This window comes from Channa argus, chromosome 9, assembly GCF_033026475.1.
Source record: "Channa argus isolate prfri chromosome 9, Channa argus male v1.0, whole genome shotgun sequence".
Classification (NCBI taxonomy): domain Eukaryota; kingdom Metazoa; phylum Chordata; class Actinopteri; order Anabantiformes; family Channidae; genus Channa; species Channa argus.
Window position 1 is genome coordinate 25,923,231 of NC_090205.1, and position 14,046 is coordinate 25,937,276.

The 14,046-nt window shown below is 42.1% G+C and overlaps 1 protein-coding gene across 3 annotated transcripts in view; it reads right to left on the minus strand.

The window, feature by feature from the left end:
• Positions 1 to 8,227: 8,227 nt before the first annotated feature.
• The window catches only part of gli2a (GLI family zinc finger 2a), a 74,834-nt gene continuing 69,015 nt past the window's right edge, over positions 8,228 to 14,046 (minus strand). For all 3 annotated transcript variants that reach the window (XM_067516194.1, XM_067516193.1, XM_067516195.1), the window contains 3 exons: positions 13,728 to 14,009; positions 12,289 to 12,655; positions 8,228 to 12,177 (listed from right to left, as the gene is read on the minus strand). In XM_067516194.1, the coding sequence (XP_067372295.1) occupies positions 9,896 to 12,177; positions 12,289 to 12,655; positions 13,728 to 14,009 (2,931 nt within the window). In that variant the 3' untranslated portion in view covers positions 8,228 to 9,895. The remainder of the gene's footprint in view (positions 12,178 to 12,288; positions 12,656 to 13,727; positions 14,010 to 14,046) is intronic.

The following is a 14,046-nucleotide window of genomic DNA, read 5'->3' on the forward strand; positions in this document are numbered from 1 at the left end:
CCTCACGTGCTGGCATCATGTCCAGGATGTATGCAACACTTGTTCCTTCCTTTAATGCTACTATTTTACACAAACCTGGTCCATGTGCTAAAAACAAGAACTTTATTTAGCAAATGGATCCCTGTGTATGGGTGGAAACAATCTATGTTTTGTCTGAGCTTTTTCTTTCCTCTGACCCCTCTATCCTCCCCTCACCCCAGGGGAAAACAGCAGTGACTATATGATACTTAGGAGATGGTCGGGCGTCATGTTAAACTCAAGTCACCAGCTGGGATTTAATGGTAACTGACCCCAGACGCCTTATGCTGTGGTTCTCTGAAACATCCTCTTTGTGCCACTGATTTATGATTTGATGAAAATTATCCCAGTACTGAGCTTCTTTAAAAGACTCCAGACCTGTGTGATTAAAGCAAATCATCAAACAGGTTAAAATATCTGTTTGCTGGCTTCTCAGTGTAAATTCTACTGCCGATGCTTTTTTTACTCAAAGCCCAATAATATCCCTGTCTCTCAAGCCGTGCTCAAATATTCGAGCTGTGGTTCTAGATGGCATTTCCACTGCAAAATTACAGTGTTGTGTATGTGAAAATAGTAGTTCGTCAGCAGCAGCTCTTAGCTTCAACAAGGTCAAGGGTTCAGGTTCAGGGTGGGAAAACTCCTTTGGACTATTAGTGTGTTTTAAAGGGAGCAAATATGCTGCGATGAGAGGGATGTCACAGTGCTTGGGGAGGAGCTCAGGTCAGTGTGGCCTGGAGAAAATGTGAGGTAGCCAAACCAACGGAACATGAGCACAGACGGAACTCCCTGTGGTAGGTTTTTCTTTGCCACATTAACAGATGTAGCTTTAACTTTTGAATGCATAAAGACATATTAAAGATTTTTTTTTTTTTTTAAATATGTTTGATTTCAGTGGCATTGTGTTGACCAGACAAGAAGGAATGCTTTAATAATCACAACAACTTGTAAGGACTGGCTTCAAAGTGGGTGAAAGAGATGTGTGGGTTTACAGTTTTTGTGCCAGTTACAACAGAAAAAGTCTAAAAGGCATAAAAGGTCGTCCACTCCCTGCACTGACTCTCACTCACATAAGCCTTTAATCAGGAGATCCCCCTGACTTCAATCACACTGCTGCATTCCTCAGTGGCCTACTCATGACGAAGCTCTTAGAGCATCTGACCTCCACTCTGGCTGGCAACAGGGGATAACCTAGAAGAGGTCACAATCTGGGTTAGGCTCTGACCCTGGACTCTTGCACCCGAGAGGAAGGGCACAATGCTTGCTTTCATCACATCCCCTAGGCTGTGTGTGAGTTGATCATAATTCTTGCACTTCCAGAGTTTAGCAGGGCACGTTCTGCCCCCTGGGCCAGGACCAGCAGCAGTGGCAGGATGGGCCAAAACTCGAGTGGAACAGTAGGTAACCCTGACTCAGACACGGGTCACGTCCCTCTGATCTCAGTAGGCACAGAGCTCGATTGCAGGAAGCCTTTGATGAGAAACTGAGACAAGCCTGGGGAGAAAGGCACAACAGTCCCAGCTAGTGAATCGCTTTATTATGATGACCTGACCTCAGAGGTCAAAGAGCAAACTGTGACACACTCCGAAACTGCTTCAAATGCACCCAAATATTCAGGAGGCTTTTCAAATGATACTTTATCAAATTTTATAAATACATTCTATTCACATTACTATTCTGGAAGTATAATAAATGCAAACTGATAGAGACACAGTGGGGTCTAATGGCCTTATACTGGATTCAGACTTATAGTACAGCCTGAGCCAGTAGACATTGAGTCTAAAAAATAGTATAGGCTTATAAGTGATCTGGTCTCTGGCACTATTCGCCGTGATTGGTTGAAAAATATTCGTTTTAATGAATTCAGTCCTTTAAGAGGAGAAACACTCCACAATCCTCCCTCCATGCACAACAATGTATTTGGAGTTTATCTGCAGTCCATATCCTTAACTAACCTTCCATTAATCAAATTAAGTGAAAATCTTCCCGAGCTGCAGTGTTTTCATGTATAAAATAATATACCTTTAATTTGAAGTCAACGGTAAAGCCTCATATTAACATTACGTATACATGTGAATAGATTCAGCACTGAAGAACTGTGAATTTCCTCCATTGCATCCACTGAAAGAGCACTTCAGACAGAAGGAATGACTGAGGCATGAAAAACATTCATTGTTGTTAGGGTCACTTGACTGTTGTTTTAAGGTTATCTTAAAAACTGTGAGCCTATGCTCTAAGCTAGTGTATTATTATGTCAATCAAACAATGAGCTGTTGTTCACATATGAACTGACATATGAACAAACTGGACAGACAACCATTCCATCCAATAGTTAATCCAAAAATATGATTACCGTTGCCATGAAATGTTAAGTTTTGCATAAAAGGTACTTAGTAAGAGCAAGCACCTTTGTACCTATGCATACGTTCTGAATGCAGGGAATGTTCTTAATTTACTGAGGACAGCAATCTTTCATCCACTTGATCGTCTGATGCATGTTGGTTTGGCTGATAGCAGCCTTGATGCTGGCCGCTAATGTCCCCAGCTGATAGCTGACTTCCTCAGAATGCTAACGGGCTGGACGGTGAGATGTTGGCCAGCTTATGGACAGCTGAGCAGAGAGGGAGGGCAATTCCATGGGGTGCTTCCCTTTCTCCTCTGCTCCACGTCCCTGACGTTTTGGACGCTTTAATTGGAGGATACCTACAAGAGTTGCAATTTTTAATGGATTTGAAATAATAGAAAACAATAACATCACAGTTCAATGAGTGTCCAACACTAAAAGTACTGAAAAAGGTTGTACTCATACTTGTGCCCCAATAAATATTCTTTTACTTATCCTTTTACTTATGTTAGAACTGACAAGAACATTTTAGGGGGATCAGTGCTTACAAATGAGATTGATTCTGATATTATTACTTCAATTCAAGTAAAGCATATGTTAGAATCTGAGTGTGACAACATGTCCAACTGTCCACTCAACTGGCCCCTTTTGATGCAAACGAGCAGAGGCTCTACTAAGTTTCCTTTCAAACTCTGAATTCCATACCCATCTTTAAGGTCTGAGTCCAACCAATTACCTGGGACGCTCATTTCAACTACACAAGTACCCAAAGCTGAAAGCCATTTATGTAGACTGACTGCTAAATTAAAAGCTTTGCCTTGCTGCTCAGCCCCCTCTTTACCTCAGTGACCCAATGTCTAGATTACTGCCAACACATTCTCATCCCACAGTGTCAGATAATGAAGGTGAAGACATCAAATTGCTCTACTTTTTACTTACTTTGGTGTGTCATATTGATGCTACAGGTACCACGGGAATTATTTTATAAAAACACCAATTATCTGTTAGGTTTAGGGAAAACGACTTCAGACAACATGTGTTAGCCCCACAAACTTCAGGGTAAGGTCAATTTACAAGATAAATAAAAAAAGGTGACAAAAGCACACATCTACTATAGGACTATAGTAACCACTTGCGCCACATTGCATCACGATCGTCATTAAAGCGCTCAATGTCTCGCACAAGAGTCAAACCCTGGTCTCCTGTAAAAAAGTCCCGTGTCTTGTTGTATACCGTCCACCTACCTAGACTTTTCACTTTATATACATCATTGCTTTACGCGTCAAAATTGAATTATCAGGTTTCCATTTTACTACAATGAAAGCTCTGAGTGTTAATGACCAACACAAAGAGTTACCATAAGGGTCAGCAGAACGCTGAACACTGGACAAAGTGACGCTTTTTGACGCCTCACGAATGAGAACGGTCTGTTACTGCTGATGGTGAACTAATCTCAAATATTATCCTCACATCAACTAACTCCTTCACTCACGGCCAAATTGCCAATATTCAGGGTCGGGTGCAATGTAACTCAGATGGAAGGTGACGTTAGTGATGTGGGGATGCTTATTCCTGGATACGCTGAATAATTAGATCTGATTATTTGCTGTAAATTTTGTAAAAGTCAAAACAATCAAATTTGTATTCAGAAAATTGTCCAAATGTTTGTGTAATTTGAGAGTTTTGAACATTAACTTACAGCAGTAGAGCATTTAGGAGCTACGGATCCAGATACATGGTAAATGTTCTGCACCTATACAGCACTTTTCTATCTATTGGCACTCAAAACACTTTACGCTTCTTATTCACCCAATCACAAACACATTCACTGGCCAACACTCACCGGGAGCAACTAAGTTGGGCTTCAGTGTCTTGCTCAAGGACACTTTGACATGTGACCGGAAGAGCCGGGTATTGAACTAAAAACTGCAAGATTGGTGGGCAAACACTCTATCTTCCAGTCGCCATGGTTACTGAATCTAAGTTGATGGAAACTAAAATAGGAACAAATAGGGGACATAATACTGGCCTGATATTCATAACAATAACTCAAACACACTTCTAAATGATCTACTGTCTCTCCAATGGTTTGCTATTAAGGTCACAGTGAAATGTTTCATTTTCGGCTTGTGGATCAAAACAATGCATCTTTAGAAGCAGACGTTAAAGCCAGACATGTCCTTCAATACGCACCACCAAGAAAACAAGTTTCCACCTTTGTCTTTTGACACATATGGATGCACTGTGCTGTGGTGCTGTGTGTATCTATGGCCCGGCTTTGTCTGAGGACACACCGTTTTTTGCCTCACTAACTTCTCTCTTGTCTGGTAAGATAATAGCCCGGGGCTATTTTTCTCCCATCATTTCTCTAAGAGAATAAGGAATTCCAGTGGCAAAAGCAATCAGTGGGATTCAACTCTAACCGGTCCCCCTGCTGAATTGGCTGTCAAATTAAAAGTGATTTGTTCTTTTCCTTGTACCACTCTGCATGTTTCCTTCTAACCCCCCGTCCACTTAACTTATCTTTATGATTCCCACCTATTTGCTTTGCTCTGTTCTTCTCTGTGGATCGGATTTTTCTTCTCTTCTCCTTCTTTTTTGCACCACCTTTCCCCCTCTCTCTCCACGTCTTTTTTATGTTGCCCTCAGACCCATTTCTTCGAGGCTGGCCTGCCACTGTTAATTTTGGCCAACACACTATCTATCTTTAGAAAGTGCACTGTATGCATTTTGTTCATGTTGAGCATGCTTTTTCACCTGGCTTTTCAGACCAAAGGCTTATTTTCTTCTTCTGCTTTGACATGTAGTGTGAAGAATCACTGTGCAACAAAGCAAAACAAGCGTCGCTTCTCTTTTATTGATGCGTATGCAGCTCCCATATTATATAGCAATTTAAAAAGACTGGACTCTAAGAAGGAAAAAAGGAGTGCGCAAACATTTTTAAAATTTTAATAGTGAAATATGTGGAACCTGTTTCTATCGGAACTGCACAATAAAATCTGGCGCTAAAGACACGTCTTCAAAAAGGAACAACAAAACCACTATGTTTACTGCAAATAGTTATGGGAATTCTTTTTTTTTTTTGTCACGATGCAACCCTGCCTTTAAACTTCACCAAAAATGTAAAATGACTTAAAAAATAAAAAGCTTAGACTCAGTGACAATTTCTTCTATTCTCATTAAGAGCAAGTACAAAAATGTAACGTTTGGATGCCAAAAGCAAATATATGTTGCTGGAGCTTCATATTTTTTTTTACAGAGTTGAGAATCAAAGTATCATTCCTCTCATTTTCTGCCAGAAGATGGATAAAAGTATTTTCTGTATAGTACCGTCAGACTTTTGGAACTAAGCATACTGTCCCACTTACTTTTTATGAAAGCAAACGTTTCCCATCATTCTTGCTTTGTACATGCTAATGACAAAAGACTGAGAATGAGAGAGAGAGAGATGTGCCTGGTAGACCTTTGGTGCACATCATATCCCTCTCTCTCTCTAACACGTTTTCCTGACAGCATTTACATGCAGTTAAGAAACCTGGTTACTGGAAATCCACATATTCATGCAGCAGCAGAGTAACCGGATTTCTCCTCCATTGCTGATTTATTTTGGAAGACTGGCTCACAGATTTCAACTGCATGGTGACAGAAGACGCTGCAGGGAATGTGACTTAAGGCTCTTTGTGTTATTTACATTTTGTGTGATGTGAGGTGGACTTCGAATTGTTAGTGATCTCTCCTCTTATTCAGTTGCGTATTTCTTTTACACACAAGTGCAGATGGAGAAGGCCAATTAGGAACTTGTTCACAAAATGGCAGCGAATCACTGTTCTCTGAGAAATCTGCCTTGGGAAACCAGGTTTCCTTAATCCTCTACCATGATTTCAGAAACCTGCTTTGGCATTTACATGACACTTAACTGTATCCTGGTTACTTAAGTCCATGTAAACACATTTACTGATTAGTCTGTTAAAGGTAGGAGTGTCAGGTACACAAAGGACCAAAGAATTACATTTCAAAGAAAGGTGGGTTTTTATTTACTCCAAATGCAATACAGACAAAGAACTTTTAATTAGAAACAGTTCAGTCCTAAAAGATAACTAAGCTTAGCAAACTTCTAACCATAAACAAAGACAAAACTCACCTAACCTGAATGACAACATGCCAATATGAGACACAAGGTTTAGACATTACTGTATCTAAACAAATTAGAAACACACACTAGACAGTTTGCTAACATTGCCAGATTATAAATATGCAAAAGCAATAATAAAATAATTTAACAAATAAAGTTTTAAATGACCTGTAACAACTAAAGAAACACGTTCCCCATATTTTCCCCTTCCTGCATCCAACAGGGAACTTGGTACATTCTGGGCCTGGTAGAATGTATTTAAGGCTGATGAGGGCGTCAATCCAATCTTTTATTTCAATGACCAATGTGTACAGTGCTGACCATCCATCATATATAGAAGACCTCATAGCACCATATCATCCCAGTAAACCACTTCGCTCTCAGAATGCAGGCCTACTTGTGGTTCCCAGAATTTCCAAAGGTAGAATGGGAGGCAGAGCCTTTAGCTATCAAGCTCCTTTCCTGTGGAACCAGCTCCCAGTTCAGATTCAGGAAGCAGACACCTTCTCTACTTTTAAGTCTAGGCTTAAAACTTTCCTCTTTTATAAAGCATATAGTTAGTTATAGTTATGCTGCCATAGGCTTAGACTGCTGGGGGACCCACCCCCCAATGCACTGAGCTCCTTTCCTCCTCCTGACCCTCTCTCCTCTCCTCTCACCCCACAATTGTCACCACTGTATGACATTAATTGTGTGTTTTCTTCCTTAGTTGTCTTTGTCCTTCTCTGTCCCCCTCTCTCTGTCCCTTTCTGCAGGTGTCTCCGGCTTTGAAGCTGTGTGTCTTCCAGCATGCAGCTACTGGTCCTACCAACCTGCCCGATGTTTTGTTGTTGCTTTTTGCTGCTCTTTTCTTTTCTCTCTTCACTTTCCACTCACCCGAACCGGTCGAGGCAGATGGCTGTCCACCCTGAGCCTGGTTCTGCTGGAGGTTTCTATCGTTAAAAGGGAGTTTTTCCTCTCCACTCTTGCCTAGGGCTTGCTCAAGTGAGATTTCTTGGGTTTCCTGTTTATTCTTCACTTTATTCTATAAAGTCCCTTGAGATTACTTAGTTGTGAATTGGCGTTATATATAAATAAAGTCGAATTGAATTAACATGTTTATACAAAGAACAAGCACTATCACACCTGTGTTAGTGACTAGCTGGTGAACATAGTGGACCATTCAGTAGCCACAACCACAAATTTCCCTCAGGAGGTGGAGACCAAACATAGAGCTAAAATTCGTGGACCATTCACGTGCAAATGAATACTATTGTTGCCCTCTAAGTTCCGGTTGCATAAAGTAAGTGTTGACTCAAAATTTCATATTTCAATGTTTAATCCAAAATGTGTACCTGCTCCCTTAAATGCCCAACAATTGGATGCAATTGCCAATCATTCGTTTGGAAACTGACATCTACATTCTGGCAACAACAACATTACATGTGATATTTTAATTTTTTAACTTTTTCCCAATATGCTGGCATTACATATGTGCATTGTTATGTATCATTTTTTTCAAACTACAGTTGTTACATTAATAAGCAATATGGAGCTAAGACTCCTTCATAGTGTATGTGTATGCACACTTTATGCATATAGCCCCTGGAGTTACAGTGAGTGAGAAGAGAACTCAACAGCAGTCTGGGAACATGGAAAACATGATTTCACTTGAAGGCTATAGTATCCTTTCATGTGGCCTCTGAGGACCACAGACCATGGGATTTCAAAGAAGACACAACGATGGGATTTCAACAGAAAAGGAAGAAGATAAGTTTATTTGAAATGTACAAAATCTATGTACACACTCAGGCAAACCCACACACTCTGAGCATAGTAAAAGTGAACATACACTGAAAAAGCTACTTAGAAATAAGCATAACAACATAATAAAACGGAAGAATTACGAGGGCTAGTTCACCAATCCTGTCTGAAACAGGATTTTATTATCAAAGTCAGAGTTCCTTTCTAGACTCTCTGCAGTTCATCCAGAACCCCAGCGGAGGCTGCAACAAAGAGGGGTCGGTATGAATGTGTTAATTAGGGCTGGATCTCTAATGAGAACACACAGAGGTACTTGCATATTCTTTTAGAGAACCCTCCTCACCATATACAGGGGTTCTGGTGCCCTGATAGACTAACACATCCATGTCTTTTTCAATCCTTTACCCTTATGAGATGAGACCATGAAAAGTGCCTCTGATCCTGAGGGCAAACAAGGTTATCTGATTTCACAGGGTCCTCCCCAAGAGCTCAGACCGTGATCACTAAGCACTTATTACGTCTGAGGCATGTATACATGTATCAGTCATGAATCATCTATAAACAAGTGGTGTCAAATGCTTCATTTTGTTCCCAAAATCTGTTTGGACAACTCAGGTTGCTACAATAACACTTAGCTTTTTTCTTATGTTGCAAGACAGCTAAATTAAGTGCATATAAAGTGCAGAAAAAACATTCAACCCCATCTTTTCTATCAATTAGAAGATCCATCACAGTTTAGCACATGAAACAAAGACCTCAGGAGGGGTTGAATGTTTTTTCAAGCACTGTACAGTACAAACTGCAGTAGCAGTTTATATTTGCAGTTTTTCATAAAAGACATGTATATATTTCTACAGTTCATGCATGGTTTATTGTGGGGCATAACCTCAGCACTACAGGCACTGAAAATCCGGGCTACTTTTGCTTGCAAGACATTGTATATGTCGCTATACAAACCCTGTCCATCTGAACCACGTGGTAGAGTTTTAAGAGGGTTGTATAATTCATTTTCATTACATTTTACAACATTTGTTCAGTGAGTGAGCCAGGTTAGGAGTCACTTCACAGAAGATACAGCAAACTGTAGTTTGTAATAAAGAAAAATGTCCTTGATGTCAGCCCTAGTTTGAACATCTAAAGCCTATAGGATAACTTAAAGCAAGTACCATACAGTATAATCTATACAGCCAATGGTCTTCATGAGAAAATAGGGTCTGACTACTATCTACTGTATACATCATGTCCATTTCCTGGTTACTCTGGTTAAGTATTATATTGATGTCCTCAGTAAGGCACTATGTGAACTGGCTTTAGTGCACCACTTTGTAAAGGGTTATTACACTAGTAAATACTGAATGGCAATTGTTTGTAGATGCATTAATATACCCTTGGCTATCATATATTTGTAGCTAGAAAGTATGGCTTTTAAGAAGTGAAGATAGAAAATGGTCCTTAACCTTAGCTATACTTACTATTCACTCTTTTAATGTAACATATTATATTTCTGAAGCAAATATTACAAGCATATTACTATAGACAATGAAGAAAAATGTATGAAATAACCAGTTTTGCATTGTTCAATCAGTGCTTTCATATGTAGTCCATAAATTCCTGATCTAGAAATGATTAGAATAGATGGATGATGAGGTGTTTGATTGCTCTCAACTTATCATGTTGAGAAACTTGCTTTCTTCAGCCAGAGCTGTGAGCATGGAGTTCATGTCACCAATGGCCATGTTACCGATCCCTGCAGGTACAGATGCAAGGGTGACAGAGTTGCGTGGGGTGGTCAAACGTGAGGAGCTCTGGGAAAGACTTTGCAGAAGGCCAGGACTCAGGGTCCCAGACAATAGGCTGGAGTGGTCTCCGTCATCTAGCATGGTGTCAAAGTCAATCTGGGCATGCTCTGTACCACCAGATCCACCAGTGGAAGAATCCACTGTACTGCTTGAGACCTGGTTGACTCCTGGTGAGGCCATGTTGGCTGCTGCACTGTTGATGGTGGTAGGATCCTGGCTAGCAAAGGGGGACATGGGGGTATCAAAGCTGACAGATGTTGGCTCAAACATATGAATCTGAGCTGTATAGTACACAGCAGAGTTAGGATTCTCAGAGCTGCTGTTGTGGACCGCTGACCCGCTGGGCCTCTTTGGGCTCGCTTCTGAGGTGTCATTATCACCACTGGGGCTCAAATTAGTTGATTTGGGTATCTGATTTGATTGCGTCATGCTAGACCCAGTCTGTTGTCTGGCATTAGACTTAGGCTCTGTAGGGGGCCGGGGTTGTAACATTCCCCTGCCACCATTATGGAAATGGTGCTGTTGCTGCTGGGAGAGAACACCGTAATTTTGCTGCTGCTCTACATGGTTCACATGACAATATCCTTCAGCCTGTGCCCTTGCTCTGTAACTTGGCTGTTCTGGATCTGTTCTTATGATAGTGTTCACAGATATAGAATTTTGGACTGTCTCTTGGCCACATCCTTGTTGGGCACTTATTTGTTCACTAAAGTTCGAATTGTTGCATTGCCTCTGATGCTGGTGAGTGTTGTTCATCAGCCTCTGGCTGTGGTTCACGTACCCCTGCATGGACATATTCTGACTCATGGGCACAACCTGCTGGTTGCTGCCCAAGACCTGACTTTGTGCCGGAAATAACCCAAAGTTGTGCCTCTGCTGAACAACAGTTAGATTCCCTTTGAGAGCATGCTGCTGTTGTTTGGAGAGCTTAGTCGTGGTATCAACTGTCCCTGAACTCACCTCGTTCCATTGCACTGGCATGTTATTTTTATTCATATTGTCTGAGAAGGGCTGCTGGGAGCCACCGGGACCCATCTGACAGGTTTGTTTGTCCTGACCAGAATGAGTCATGGTGGCATCCACCATGGCCATTCTCCTCTGCGCATAAAATGATGGTGGTGGGGCCATGCCTGTCTGATAGCCCTGCGTATGATTGTTGGAACGATAGTCCACTTGCCCCGAGTTTGGACCTGAGGGGCCAGAATTCTGTGACCTGAGGTACTGAACCACATCATCTGGAAGAACTATATCATCCTCCCCATTCTGCTCCCCCCCAATCATCATCCCATCCACTGCCATGTTCTCCATGGCTACGTTCTCAGAAATGCTAGGTGGTCTGGGAGCAAATGGATAGCGTTGCAGACTGCCATCAGAGCGAGTATAGCCCTGCATAGCCAGTACCTGGTGGCTTTCGGTAGCTGATACATCATTCATAGGGTTCATGCTGTTCATGCTGTTATAGCGCTGGACCCTTGGGTAGGAGAGAGGTTCAAGTGAACGTCGCACTGGGTCACTGGCACGGCGTGGAAGGTTGGTGGGTACCTCATGAGGCATCATGCTCTTAGAACCATATCCAATGTCGCTAAATCGGCGGGACTGAATTCCAGAGGGTGGCTGATGGAATAGATGTGAAGACCCTTCCTGGGAGTCACTGTATAATGCCATGCGTGTCCTCAGGCTCATTCGATCCATATTAGGGAGAGGTGTAGGTGGAGCCCCACCTATGGCAGCAGCATACTTTGCCTTGAGTCGATAATGCTGCGCTGGTGTCAGGCTGAGGAGGCCTGGGAGACCTCCTCCTCCTGGTCCATTGACAGCACCACCTCCACAATGGCTGGCCTCACTGGAACGCCGAGACAGATCCGTTGAGATTGGGTCATATGAATCAGCTGAACTGATATTGTTGTGGCGGTTTGCACCAAAGTGGGATGCCTCACTGGAGCGACGGCTGGAGTAGCAGGGTGAAATACCGGAGGAGCGCCGACTCAAGGTGTAGGCTGAGCTGATGGTGCTGGTGGTACTGTCACGCCGCTCATTCAACTGATTCAGCAGCGTTACTTCACATGAAGACAGGTCACCGATGCGTTGGTTGGGGTACAGACCACTTAAGGTATTCAGCCCATTGGTGCGCTCAAGCAGGGAACCTGAAAGATAAAAAGGCCGTTATTGAAATGACTAATGGCCTATTCAAAAAGTCTCAGTATACCAAGACATTATGACATTTAACAGTTCTGTCTTTACACAGTTAAACCTACCAACTACAGGTATGGAGGGCAACTTCATGCTGTTGCGTTGGCCCTGAGGTGGCTGTGGTCCAGAGTTGATCCAGGGGCAGGAGTCCCTCACTGTCTTCAATCTTTCCTTCTTAATGTTCTCTAGCTTGATGGTGACCCCACCACCATGACTAGTGGCTTTCCTCAACTGAAGTCCCACCCCCGCCTGCTGTCCCCCAGCATGTACAGTGGAGTCAACCATGGGGCACTCATCCTGTGCACTGAGGTCCCCGAAGCTGCCCCCACTGTGCATGGCCATCTCTACCCCACTGTCGTTGTTGTTGGTGCTGCTGAGAGGCGACGGCTCACTGCTGCATGACGAGTGGCCACCTGGACTGGACTGATACATCTGAAGGAGGACAGAGGAGAATTTAATGTGCTGCCTCAAACATGACATAACGATTATAGATGACAAAGGAAGATCATCCAGTTTTACACTAGGAAATTATTATTCCGTCAAACTTTTGGAACAGTGGTAACAATTTGTTGTTTGCATCTAGAAGAAACAGAAAGAAAAGTGAAGTGAAATTTCAAACCAGAAATGAATAAAATAAAAGCTAAAGTCTCATGCTAATATCTGAGAAATCCATTCTGTATTCTTCAATATTAAATAATTACCATAGTTAAAAAATTCTGATTGCAATGGCGTTTTGTAATAAATAATGTATACCTATAGTTCCATAATCTCACGGAATATAGATGAGTTTGATTTATTTACAACAAAAAAACAAGTAGATAATAGATGAGCTCTGTGAGCAACAACCCAGCAGTGACAGTAATTCGAACTGACCCCAAATGAACTAAAGTCTTGATCACAGCTTGATGCTGGCACTATTTGTTCAGCACTCCCACTAAACCAGTCCCAGCTTTTGAATATTAATGTGACAATAACTTTTATCATGGGCCGACAACAGAAGCCGCTGCCAGTGATCTCGTGGACCGAAAAATCTAGTTTAATGACAGTGTGTGGGAGTCTCTGTGCATGCATCCAAAATACAAAAGAGTCAATTTTCCATCATACAAGAACGCAACAAAGTACTGTAGTGGGAAACATGACAACTCATTCACACATCTCCCATGCTGAGCTGCAATGAGACAGAGACAGTTTAAGTGCTCACCTCACTGAAGTCTGTCCAATAGGAAGGTAATAAAGAGAAAGAGACAAGCAAGTTCAGGCAAAAACCAGAGAGAGGAGTTATAGGAAGGATGCACTCAGTACTGGCAGTAAATACGTAAGTTCAGAAAGGTTTTAGTTAAGTGGAAAGTCACGCAATTACAATATATGATCAAGTGGCAAATTTATGTGGAGATAATTCAATCAAGATTCACTTTAGCAATTATTTTATTTAACATTTTAATAAACTTGAAGAAAGAGGTGCGAAGATTTTATGGCTTTTATAATTGATGTGATTGGGACTAACCATAGAATTCTCAGTCTTGATGGATTTGACTTGGAGGCAGTCTTCCATTCCCCTAGATGTGATGTTGGCCTCAATCTTGCTGTCCATGCCTCTCACACCGTGCTTGGAATTCATCTCGTTTTCCCCGTTGCCTTTTGGTGGCTGCAGTCTCGGAGGAGCTTCGCTTCGTTGCTTCTTGGTGACGTGGGCTTCCGGTCCATGGACTGTCTTAACATGCTTTCTGAGGGAGCTAGGGTCTGTGTAGCGCTTAGTGCAGCCCGGGATTTTACACACATATGGTTTCTGCCAAGAGAGAGCCAAGGGGAACACAAAAAAAGGA